Source organism: Pagrus pagrus (genome assembly GCF_965226575.1).
Source record: "Pagrus pagrus genome assembly, chromosome: 20".
NCBI classification, from domain to species: domain Eukaryota; kingdom Metazoa; phylum Chordata; class Actinopteri; order Spariformes; family Sparidae; genus Pagrus; species Pagrus pagrus.
The window spans coordinates 3,075,944-3,088,754 of NC_140207.1; the positions used below are offsets into that span (position 1 = coordinate 3,075,944).

General features: G+C 41.6%; 3 protein-coding genes across 10 annotated transcripts in view; 1 reads left to right on the top strand and 2 right to left on the bottom strand.

Annotated features, from left to right (window-relative positions):
• Positions 1-2,832, top strand: part of LOC311249883 (NACHT, LRR and PYD domains-containing protein 3-like) — a 140,720-nt gene extending 137,888 nt beyond the window's left edge. For both annotated transcript variants that reach the window (XM_084341246.1, XM_084341247.1), the window contains 2 exons: positions 572-745; positions 1,657-2,832. In XM_084341246.1, coding sequence (XP_084197372.1) covers positions 572-745; positions 1,657-1,681 — 199 coding nt within the window. In that variant the 3' untranslated portion in view covers positions 1,682-2,832. The remainder of the gene's footprint in view (positions 1-571; positions 746-1,656) is intronic.
• A 549-nt stretch (positions 2,833-3,381) lies between these two features.
• On the bottom strand, positions 3,382-10,195 carry hhla2b.2 (HERV-H LTR-associating 2b, tandem duplicate 2). The gene is made up of 7 exons (XM_084341275.1): positions 9,289-10,195; positions 7,299-7,613; positions 5,440-5,703; positions 5,051-5,347; positions 4,774-4,892; positions 4,615-4,679; positions 3,382-4,364 (listed from the first exon to the last, which is right to left on the bottom strand). Exons 1-7 carry the CDS (start codon positions 9,353-9,355, stop codon positions 4,346-4,348), a joined length of 1,146 nt encoding a protein of 381 aa, XP_084197401.1. The 5' UTR covers positions 9,356-10,195; the 3' UTR covers positions 3,382-4,345.
• Positions 10,196-11,527: 1,332 nt separating this feature from the next.
• LOC311249884 (protein NLRC3-like) overlaps positions 11,528-12,811 on the bottom strand; it is a 37,719-nt gene continuing 36,435 nt past the window's right edge. For all 7 annotated transcript variants that reach the window (XM_084341254.1, XM_084341259.1, XM_084341257.1 and 4 more), the window contains one exon: positions 11,528-12,639. In XM_084341254.1, coding sequence (XP_084197380.1) covers positions 12,630-12,639 — 10 coding nt within the window. In that variant the 3' untranslated portion in view covers positions 11,528-12,629. The remainder of the gene's footprint in view (positions 12,640-12,811) is intronic.

Consider the following 12,811-nt stretch of genomic DNA (forward strand, 5'->3'; position numbering starts at 1 on the left):
AAAACCTTCATATAAAGAGAAAAATCTACACTGGATAATTCACTGTGATCCTCTTCAACTCTTGATTGTCATCTTATATTCCACATCATGTTTTTTAAGAAAGTGATAATAAAATACATAAACACAATTAATAAATAAGTTATCTCTGTTTCAACAAACAGACAACAAGAAATATTCAGTATTTTCTTTTTCCACCAGTTTTATAAAACTATATGATGCTCACACTAGTTCAAACTGAAGATACTCTGATTGAATCTCAAATTAGTTTTTGTGAGTTTTTATTTGTTTGGCTTCACAACATGAGTTTGTATAGATGGAGCCACTGGTGGAGCTGCAGAGTTTAAGAGGTGAAGTCACCACGTCTTTACTGAAGTAGCAGCACGTTGTCATTAATATTAATGAGAGCTCTTTGTCACCTTTTGTATTTTAGAGGTTTTAACCTGCGTCCTGTTGGGTTCAGATGTTTGGAGTTTCCATTTTCTCATTTTCTTTTTGAACAGATTATTAATCACTGAATGATTTCAAGCAGGAACATTGTCTTCTGAACTTACATCATTTATTCTTTATTCAGATTGAGTGGCTGCAGTTTGTCAGAGATCAGCTGTGCTTCTCTGGCCTCAGCGCTGAAGTCCAACCCCTCCCATCTGAGAGAGCTGGACCTGTGGAACAACAAGCTGCAGGATTCAGACGTGAAGCTGCTGTGTGATCTGAAGGAGAGTCCAGACTGCAGACTGGAGACTCTGAGGTCAGTAGAGGGTTGGAGTCAGTTCATGCTGGTTTCAGCAGTATTGTACTAAACACAGTATCAAAGTAAAGATCCAGTATTTCCTGCTTTCCTCAGTGAAGCTGTGAGAGGAGAACGGTGACAGGCTTCATGATTGGACAGAGAGACAGAGAGAGAGCAGTCAGCCAATCAGATCAGAAGCTTGTTGTGATGGTGTGTTTGAGTTGATGTGAAGACGACTGTTGTTGTTGTGTTCATGTCTACAGGAAATAAAGCTGGATCACAGCTGACAGCATCACAGGATGTATAGAGACAGTGTCCTCATTCATCAAACTGTCGGAGCATCAAATCTGATCTCAAAGTGTTTGTTCTCTCATTTCAACACTGAACAACTGATCAGTTCATCTTTGTCACAGCTCTCAGATCAGTCTGACTGAAGCCTGCAAATCACTGGCTCTTATTTCAGAGAACCATCACTACATTTAGTAACCATGTGGTCTGTATACGGACCAGAACCTCTGCTGAAGTCCACAAACCACAGCTGATGTTGAACATAATAAATGGAGATGCTGGTTTCTAACAGCTTTGAACCCAAACAGCCGTCCATCATTAAAGAGAGCAGTGAATATCTGTGTTCCTGCAGTCATGATGCGTTCAGGGACTGTCAGCAGTTTATTTCCACTGTGTCCTTCAGTGAAACCTGCAGAGTAAACACACTTGATGTCCAAAGTGTCTGCAGGTCTGTGAGCTTCACTCCAACACGTTAACATGAGAGCTGACAGGAAGCTGGCTACGCTACACAGCCGCTCCACTTGTGGTCTGAACAGGACTGAAGTCCTGCTGGTCTTTATATCACTGACTGACAGCTGATGGAGGGAGTCTCTGCAAACACTCATTTATCACTTCTACTGTCTCTCTGCTTCTCTCATCAGCTGGTGGTGGTCTCCGTCAGAGTGATGAGGAAGGTGGAGGTGTTGAGAGGATCAGCTGTGTCCTGATGATCCAGAGAGGGTGAAGCAGCACCATCAGCTGGTGGGTGGAGAGGCTCTGACTGGGCCGTGTTACTGGGAGGTGGAGTGGAGAGGAGAGCTTCATCCAGCAGTGACTGACGGACCAATCGCAACAAGTGGAGATGACTGTCAGTGCTGCAGTGTGAACTGCTCTGAGATCAGCTCCACTGTCACACACAATGTCCAGTCCAGCATCGTCCCTGTGTTCCTGTGGATGTGACAGAGTATCATCAGTGTATCTGGACTGCTCTGCTGCTGCTCTGTCCTTCTACACAGTCTCTGCAGACACACTGACACTCCTCCACTCCTTCTGCTCCACACTCAGACACCTCCTCCACCTGGAACCTGGACGTGAGTCTGCATCACGTCCTGTCTTTCTGTTCCTCATTCAGTCAGTCTGTGTTCATACACTTACTGGTTGTTGAATGATGGAGAACGCCTGTTCATTTTCACATTATGCTGTAAAATGGAGGTTGATGTCAGAATGCAGAAGTCTGCAGTATCATATTCATCAGTGCGAGATTATTTCTGCACACGTTCTTTATTCTGTATGTTCAGATTTTTATTTCATATGAATCTCTTTATATTATTATGAAATTTAAAGTCAAATGTTTATTCTTCTGTAATGAGCAAAAAATGTATTAAACAATATTTTGATGGCTCCACTTGTGTTGATCAATGTAATCAATTAATTCATTCATTTTCTCAGAATTTTCACTTTAAAAAAAAATCCTCTGTGATGTTTTACAGTAACTGTGTGAAACAGACCATGTAAAAGTTGACGAGTTACTCTCTCACAATGAGGTAATTTTATATGACACAGTTAATGTGTGAAACTGCAGCTCCTGTTTTAACTCCAGCTGACTGATGACATCGTTGGTTCTGTCTGAGGGACCTTTTGAACAAACACAAAACTAAACATGGAGTCCAATAATAAATGTGAGCAGGGCTGAGATGTTACTTTAAACATGTTTTCCAACAGTGTCACTAATTACCTGTTAAAATGTACTCAGGACGTAATCCAGGTATCACAATATTAAAGTAATGTAACTTGATTACTTTCCTTTACTTATGCTAATAAAGACTAGAGAACAGAAATATCAACAAGATGACTTTTATTTAATGTTAATAACGAGTGTATATTCTTATAGAAAACATAGTTACAGACGAGTATATCAGTCTTTATTTTGAAACTAATCTTGTTAGTGATCCCCTTTGTTACTGAATGTATCTGTAATCTAATTACATCTTTTATTTCTGTGACTTTACTCGAATACAGTTACCTTTTTTGCATCCGAATTATGCAATATGTTTTTAAATATGTAAATATGTTTTATATGATAAACTTTATATTATATTACTATATTATATCTCAATTATAAAGAGAGTGTGTGCATTAATTGAAGCATCAGTGGTGTTTTGTGAATCGACTGTGTGTGTCAGATGTGTGAACCTGTTTGACCTCCGGTGGCTGAACTTGTCACCTGGCTGCAGTCATGTGGAGGTGAAATCCCTGCTGGAAGAGGCTGCAGGCATGAAACTCCTCCAGAAGAGGTCAGTGAAACCATCTGTCTGATCCAGGACTGTGTCGTGTTCACACCACAAGCTTGTGGAGTGTTTGCAGAGCGGGACTCAGCTCAACTCAAATGCTTTTTCCGGTTTATTTTCAAACAGGACAAAAAAAAACATATAAAAAAATAAAGCTTTACAACCAAATGGCAGTGAGATGTTCAGAAAACATCTATACAGTTTATAAAGTCATTACGTGGAGCTGTCTGGACATTCAGAGGCCTACTGTACATAAAATATATAACATACGTGCCATAACAACGACAGACAAAGCCACATGATAGAGTCTTAAAAGAAACAGTGTATTAAACCATCGTCACAGCAGCAGTTCATCAGTAGTGTTAGAAAAAAAAACCTCCTCTTGGGACCAAATTTCCACCTGACACCTGAACTCATCCTCAACACTCCAAGATAAAACCATCATTTATCTTTATTACTTATTGTTCATGAGTCCATCTAAACATGTTCTGTTCTTGTGAGCGCTACAAACGTAATCTTGTTTCACCATCCTGTAATAAAATGATAACATGAATGAATCTTGGATGGATAGAAGAACCAGAACACCAGAGTACTGTCTCGTCTCTGCGTCGTCCCTTTCACACATGAAATCCGGACCATATCCAGAGAACCAGATCAGGATCATGTCCACATTTGCTTCTTCACACATGCAGCACACAACAGCAGATTGTCCAAATCTGAGGCGCTCACACATGTTGGAACAGCAGACTGTACTTCACAGGCCAAAGTCTCCCTCATACAAGATAAAAAAATATATATAAAAGCACCACAGCAGAAACTGTGCAGTGTCCTCGTCCTCATTTATCAGTCTGGATGAAGATGTTTGCCTCCCAAACACAGATCTGAAGGTCTTGTTTCAGTACGGCTCCACTGAAACAGTAATAGCAAAATGTCCTGAGACACCCGAGTTCGTCTCAAGTTTATTTCCACTTCATGTCCAGTTGACATTCATTTCTTCATGGAAGATAGATGCATGTAGTGCCGTCACAGCCTTTCTTTGGTTTCACTTCAGTGTTTTTCTTCATTATTTAGTTTCCTGCGAACTAAATTAAACAGAATTCAGTCCTGAAACATGTAACGTTCAAAACTCCTCTTCATTCAACTGTTGCAGAGGACAATGAATGTAAATATCACAGCAAACTTAGTCAGATTTTGTGTTTTGTCCTCATTTTATGGAACCATTTTCACATCATGCATATAACATAATGCATGATGTGAACACTTGCTTTGCTTCTACTCCATCTACCTGACGGCTGAACAGATTTCCTCAACATTAATATACAGAATACTTACTTTAAAGGTACTTGTTCTTGTTTGTCACCACTTGTTGTTTGTTCTTTACTATTTGTTGTTTGTGTCTGAGTCAAAAAGACATTACAGTTAGTTCACAACACAACACAGGCAAAATATAAGATAATGCTAATTTATTGATACTATTATTATCATATTTACCTGTTCAGGGTTTTGACAAATCCTTTCTCTATATTTTATTAAGAGTCCGACCAAGACCACTAAAATTAAAACAACTAAAGCTCCAATTACTCCACCTATGATGGCATCATGAGAGGTGTCTGAAACAGAAAGAGATTTAGTTTTTTAATCTTAAATTCAGTCTCAGCTCCTGTAGCATCACGATGTAGCGTGAACCTTTATAAAGGGGGTGTGTAAACATGCACAAGTATTAAACCTGATGTTACTACTTATTGCTTTCTGCTTGATGCTACCTCACCTTGACTTTTCACCATCTTCAGGAAGGTGTTGGTTATGTATGTCTCCTCGTCGTCACTGAGTTCACAGGTGTATGTTCCCTCCTGATCTGAAGATAAGTCCTTCAGCGTGAGGCTGCCTGACGCAGATACGTCCTTCACGTGCTCCCTCCACTGCGCTGAGGCCGTGTAGGAGACGTCGGCCCTGGTCTGGCTCAGGACGATCTGACTGTGGTTGAACCTCCAGACGAGGCCCGTGTGGGCAGATTTTGGATCACCACAGGGGATTGTTGTTTCAGTGCCTGAACCACTGATAGAAGCTGAAACACAAAAACACAGAAACAAATGAAACAATCCACTGAGTATCTGATTTCTGAACTCATTTTGACGACAGTTCCACAGTGACTCTTACTTTCTTTAATCAAAGTGGTCCTGCTGTTTCTGCCGGCGCTGACGGTGCAGCTGTAGGTCAGATCAGTGTCACCGTCTAAACGGGTCAGAGAACTACTGATGCTGTAGAGGTGCTGTTCAGTCTGCTGGACTTTGGTTGGCTTCTTGAAGGTGATGTTTGATGGAGGGCTGGTGGACCAGGTGAGCTTGGGCTCAGGGTAGATCCCCTCTGAGCTGCAGGTGATGCTGTCTTCTGCCTGCTGAATGTGGACTTTACGGACCGGAGCTGCAAAAGACAAGATTGACTTTCTAAAAACACGTTTTGGAAGCGGTGATCTTGGAGACCTGATGACGACAGCTTCAGCCCGTGTTATTCATGCTGTTTTCTTGGGTTTTAATTCTTCCTTCCTTCATGTTCTCTGCACCTAATGTCGCTTGTCCAAAGCCATGAGGCGCCCCAGATCCTTGAAGATGAGATTTTATGAGCTGTCATCCGAGATGTTAAGACGTGCTGATTACTCGACGAAGGGTTCAGAGTAACTATAGTGACTGAAAGAAGGTGCAGTCATGCAGCACTTGCACTTCAGCCTGCAGACTCAGGTCTCAGAGGATGACAAATCAAATGATACCACAATCACAGTTTTTATTACTTTTTATTAGTTTTCCAATCGTTATATGAGGTCATTAAGGAAACCACTGGGCTCAGACTGAGAGTTTCTGTAGGTGGTGGCTAACAAAGCAGAAATGTAACATTTATCATGTCTTTGTAGCATTTTTTTTTTTTTTTTTTTCATAAGATTCAATGTGTTTTTCAACGTTATCCAAACAACAGGGGAAACAACATGTTTTTAAATAACTAGTGTGTTAGACAGATGGATATAAAGTGTCCAGAGTCACTACAAATGAAGAAAATCATACATTTCTCTTCAAACTCTCCACAATCACAAGTGCTTCTCCAGAGAGACCTTCTCCTTCTTGCAATCAGCACAACAAGTCTGTGATAAGGTTTACTGTGCCGGGGCTCTTATCAACGAGGTGACCTCTTTCACACAGCCCTGACTGAATAATGTTTCAGTCTCCTCTCCCTGGGAATGAAATGGTATCAGCCCAGGTGTCTGAATACTGCAGCTGAGAGAGCTCAACACACTGCGACGTGAGAAAACAAAAGTACTTGGAGGAAATGCACATTTGCAGCAATTTGACAGCAACAAATCCTCCATTTACTCTTTTAAGGCCAATTTAAAAACTATAAAATGTGTTTGTGCAGCTCGACTGCCTCACCTAAAAAAAAAAAGCTGCACTTAAACACACGTTAAGACTGCAGCCGACAGCCAGCCAGCTCATACATGCACTGTTGTTACAAAGCAGCATTGTTCACAACACTCTTGCCAATACAGCCTCTTCTAATCTAGAATACGTCTGATAAAAAGTTACAAATGACACTGGCAAAGAGGTGAAAAGTAAGCTCAAACTGCACTTAATGGGTGAAATAATGGATACTACAGTGACTTCTCTCTTTCTGTTTCTCTTCTCATGCATTCATTTGCTTTGCTGAACAGCCAAACAGGGAGTTTCACCCACACCCACAGTCTGGAAAAAGCTGCTGACTACTCTGAGGAGTGCCAATGGTGTCACAGTATACACACTTGCAGTCTAACACACTTAAGTATCCATTCAAATGACACTGAGTAAGTTGGCAGGATGAAAAAATGCCAACGCAAAAGAAACCTGACCTGCACTGAAGGCAGCCGGCTTAAATCATGCCGTGTCGGGCCAAGCCATGAACACAGCATTACACTGAAGCCTCGCACCATTTTGGGATGTTGCGTCCCTATTTTTAGCTTGTAAATGTTTGTGTTCTCTGTACTATGAATTTCCTACCTTCCACATTTAGGTTGATAAATAACTCGTGGTTGCCAGTGATGGTGCTTGTATAACATTTGTATCTGCCCTGGTCCTGAAGCTCCACTCCTGTCAGCCGGAGCGAGGCGTTCCCTCTGGAGATCTGATCCCGGAACAGTGACGTCCTCCCTTTGAAGCGCTGGTCTTGGTATGCGAGCTGGTCCTGGCCGTGGTAGTAGGAGTGGACAGTGTTTTCTTTTCCATTCACCTGAATCCAGTGGATGACGACTTCGTCGCCCGGCCGAAAGCGGCACGGTAAGACGCAGCTGCTGTCAAAAACACAGATTGCTGCATCTGAAAAACACCAGGCGAAGAAACATCCATCAGGGTTCAGTTCAAGGAGAAGTGAGCCTCTTTAAAAGCTGATGGTTATTAACTTTTTTTGATCAAATTCAAATCACATTAATCGCTAAATGTCCTCCAGACATCTCGTCAGGGTCAGTAGAGACGGAGAAGTCTTTGGTTGCTACTGATACGAACAACTGTGTGTCGTCGGTGTAACAACAGAAGTCTAAACTACATCGATGGATAACGTGGGCTCGTCAGGGCATAATAATGATTATAATAGTAGTAATTGGCTTGTAATGGTAAGTATGACCTCTTTTCCTATTGTGTTGGGGTATACTCCCCTGGTACAGAGCAAGGTGTAGTGCTGGTGGATGCAGCCTTGAATCAACTCCTCCCACAACAAATTCCCTAATCAGGGCCGAGCGATGAGCCACCTGTGTGCCGTTGTTCGGCCTCTGCTGTGGCTGGCAGTGTTTGTATCCATGTGAGGAATCCCTGTTTGCCCCTTACCAGAGTGCCATGTGAGTTTATGTGTGGTTCACCTGCACAACAACACTGCCACAGTTTTGCCTTTAGTTTAGTTTAGTGTTTCAGTAGCGTTGAGGTTTGTTTGAACTATTGTTTGTTTTCCTGAGTAATATTTAAGGTGGAATTTGTGAAGACCAACTGGTTACCTTACTTTACTACTAAATTCAACCTGAACAAAAGTTGCAACATAAAGAAAACGTCCAGTTTTAACTTATCTGTAGTTTTGCATAAACGTGGCTGAGTTGGAATAAAAATATTAATCTGTGTGGCTTTAAGAGTAGAAAATAGAGAAAACAAAATACTTTAAAGTCAGGAAACAATTCAAATGTTCTCTGGGATGATAAAGTGAAACATCTTTAGTTGATCATGAGGTGAGTTACAGGAAACATTCATGACACATTCTTTGAGTGTGTGTAGGAATGAAGCCAAACAGGTTGCACAAGATTCAGGTAAATTTTTCCCTAATCTTCTGTCTACACTTCTTAGCAACTGGTTTATTTTATTGCTTCACTTCCTTATATTTTGATTGTCAAAATAATTTTTCTTGCAGATCAAATGGAGGTGTGTGGGTTTTTTTTTCTTGCTAAATGAACATGATCACTTTGAACTTTGTCACTTGACTAAAGTCCACAGCGTGACTCTGGTAATAATCAATCTCAGCGTCAGTCATTATTTAAAATAAAACAACAAATCAATGAATTAGCTTGTCGTGCTTTTACTTTTACTCAACAGTTAAATGTTTAACTCACACTGACCAATGTTCTCACTTATCTCTACTTTTATCTGGCTGTGTACATAGTTTCAGTATTATGTGCTGACTCCGTCACCCAGTATAGTTCAGGTGAAGGTCATTTTACAGCTTATCTACAACACATGAAACTGAGCTCTCTCCTATTATAATGAGATGGCAGCTTAAGTTTAATAAGACATTAAAAAATATCTAAAACTGTGACACGAACACCAAACCTAGAGAGAGAATGTGTAGTTTCTTTGTGTTTTTAGGTGGATTGATTCAACAGTTTTTATTATAGGTATATCTGAATTCATTATATTTCCCGGTGAAAGAAAATGACTCCTGTACTAAGTTTAAACACATCTGTGATCTAAGTTTAGACTGGAAGAAGATCAGATGGGCTGTGAACGCCTCACTCACCTCCTCTGTTAGAAGTCCACAGAAAGGTCAGGACCACCAGGTACACAGGACACCGGACCACAGACATCCTCGTCTTAAATGTCCTCCGTCATTCTGTAGTTCACTGGTAAGAAAATCACTTTACAGTTTACAGTGGGAGTTTCACGTCAAGGTCGAGGCCGCCCAGCTGGTCTGGTTGGTTTAGTTTCATAAGCGCTCGTCCAGTAAGAGTCAAGTATGACTGTGTGAGGTATTTTTAGCTTCGGCGTGAGCTCTGTGTGTGTGTGTGTGTGTGTGTGTGTGTGTGTGTGTGTGTGTGTGTGGACAAAGGTTGTTGTTGTGTTGTAACATATAAACTGAGGGTGGAGTCTGCTAACAGGAATTAACTAACCAAACTTACAGCTAATCTTATCAGTTAATGATCTAACAAAACTAACAAAGTTAACCTTATCTATTAGGAGTGGGCTTTTTAAAAGATGACTCAAGAAGAGATGAAAAAGAAAACTGAAATACAAAATCGCCTTCAACTGTTGTGAGTCAACCCAGTATCACGTCAAACCTTTGAATAGTCACGTAGGTAAAATCAATATGTAATGTCCGTTACATCTTCAGAATGAAGGCTCTACGGTGGGGTTCACTGAGACGGGGTCAAGGGGAGAGGAAAAGTCACGGGTCGCGACAAAAATCCACCTTGTCTGGAGAACATTGGACAGAGCTGTTTATCTTACAGGGATCTGACTCCACCACGTCTTTACAGAGACCTGTCTCCAACACATCTTTACAGAGACCTGTCTCGACCACATCTTTACAGAGACCTGTCTCCTCCACATCTTTACAGAGACCTGTCTCGACCACATCTTTACAGAGACCTGTCTCCTCCACATCTTTACAGAGACCTGTCTCCTCCACATCTTTACAGAGACCTGTCTCCACCACATCTTTACAGAGACCTGTCTCGACCACATCTTTACAGAGACCTGTCTCCATCACATCTTTACAGAGACCTGTCTCCTCCACATCTTTACAGAGACCTGTCTCCACCACACATTTACAGAGACCTGTCTCCTCCACATCTTTACAGAGACCTGTCTCCACCACACATTTACAGAGACCTGACTCCACCTCGTCTTTGTGGGCCTATGGACCTTGACTTATATTGTTTTGTCACATCTCATATAAAAAGCAGACACACACCTTCAGTGATTAGTCTTTTTGATAACATTACATTAATTATGACACATTAGTGAAAGAGGTCAAGTACAATTCAGGAAACGTGACGCATGTTTACATTAAAGTGTGGCATGCAGAGAGAATCAGAAACCCTTTGATTCTGCTGCAGATAATGTATTTATGAGTTAGACATTAAAGTTAAACATTAATCTCTCCACATCAATATGAAAGTCTGTATTGTTCAGTCACATCAGTGATTCACAGTCACATTCATCTTTACAATCCAGGAAACGGTTTCTATCATTTCAGCTTCTATCAGTGGTTCAGGCACTGAAACAACAATCCCCTGTGGTGATCCAAAATCTGCCCACACGGGCCTCGTCTGGAGGTTCAACCACAGTCAGATCGTCCTGAGCCAGACCAGGGCCGACGTCTCCTACACGGCCTCAGCGCAGTGGAGGGAGCACGTGAAGGATGTATCTGCGTCAGGCAGCCTCACGCTGAAGGACTTATCTTCAGATCAGGAGGGAACATACACCTGTGAACTCAGTGACGACGAGGAGACATACATAACCAACACCTTCCTGGAGATGGTGAAAAGTCAAGGTGAATTACCATCAAGTAGAAGGTAATAAGTAGTAACATCAGGTTTAATACTTGTGCATGTTTACACACCCCCTTTATAAAGGTTCACGCTGCATCTTGATGCTACAGTAGCTGAGACTGAACTTATGAAATCTGATTGGTATAAAGATTAAAAAACTAAATCTCTTTCTGTTTCAGGCACCTCTCATGATGCCATCATAGGTGGAGTAATTGGAGCTTTAGTTGGTTTAATGTTCTTATATTTTGCCTGTGTTGTGTTGTGAACTAACGGTAATGTATTTTTGACTCAGACACAAACAAGTGGTGACAAACAAACAAGTGGTGAAGAACAGTACCTTTAAAGTAAGTATTCTGTGAGGAATTCTATTCAGCCGTCAGGTAGATGGAGTAGAAGCAAAGCAAATTTTCACATCATACATTATGTTATATGCATGATGTGAAAATGGTTCCATAAAGTGGTGACAAAACACAAAATCTGACGAAGTTTGCTGTGATATTTACATTTATTGTCCTCTGCAACAGTTGAATGAACGTTACATGTTTAAGGACTGAACTCTGTTAAATTTTGTTTGCAGGAAACTAAATAATGAAGAAAAACACTGAAGTGAAACCAAAGAAAGGCTGTGACGGCACTACATGCATCTATCTTCCATGAAGAAATGAATGTCAACTGGACAGGAAGTGGAAATAAACTTGAGACGTACTCGGGTGTCTCAGGACATTTTGTTATTACTGTTTCAGTGGAGCCGTACTGAAACAAGACCTTCAGATCTGTGTTTGGGAGGCAAACATCTTCATCCAGACTGATTAATGAGGACGAGGACACTGCACAGTTTCTGCTATGATGCTTTTTATACATGTCTTTAATCTTGTATGAGGGAGACTTTGGCCTGTGAAGTACAGTCTGCTGTTCCTCCTCTACCTCGTGTCGTCCACAATTGAACAAAATAGCAAAGAAATTAAAGGTGCAATATGTAGGATTGGCCACCGGTTTCATTCATGTATCACCAGAGTAACTGCGAACTGTATTCTGTTCAGTTTTTTTCCATCTGCAGTCCAAACAAACATTTATTACTAATATTTTGAATGTGTAAGAAAGTGATCCCATTCCATAACAATTGTTAGTGTTGTAACATTCAGTAGTGCTTTCTACAAACAATGCAATCTGTCCAGGTTCCAGGTGGAGGAGGTGTCTGAGTGTGGAGCAGAAGGAGTGGAGGAGTGTCAGTGTGTCTGCAGAGACTGTGTAGAAGGACAGAGCAGCAGCAGAGCAGTCCAGATACACTGATGATACTCTGTCACATCCACAGGAACACAGGGACGATGCTGGACTGGACATTGTGTGTGACAGTGGAGCTGATCTCAGAGCAGTTCACACCGCAGCACTGACAGTCATCTCCACTTGTTGCGACTGGTCCGTCAGTCATTGCTGGATGAAGCTCTCCTCTCCACTCCACCTCCCAGTAACACGGCCCAGTCAGAGCCTCTCCACCCACCAGCTGATGGTGCTGCTTCAACCTCTCTGGATCATCAGGACACAGCTGATCCTCTCAACACCTCCACCTTTCTCACCACTCTGACTGAGATCACTTCCATCTGATGAGAGAAGCAGAGAGACAGTAAAGTGATAAATGAGTGTTTGCAGAGACTCCCTCCATCAGCTGTCAGTCAGTGATATAAAGACCAGCAGGACTTCAGTCCTGTTCAGACCACAAGTGGAGCGGCTGTGTAGCGTAGCCAGCTTCCTTTCAGCTCTCATGTTCTGGTC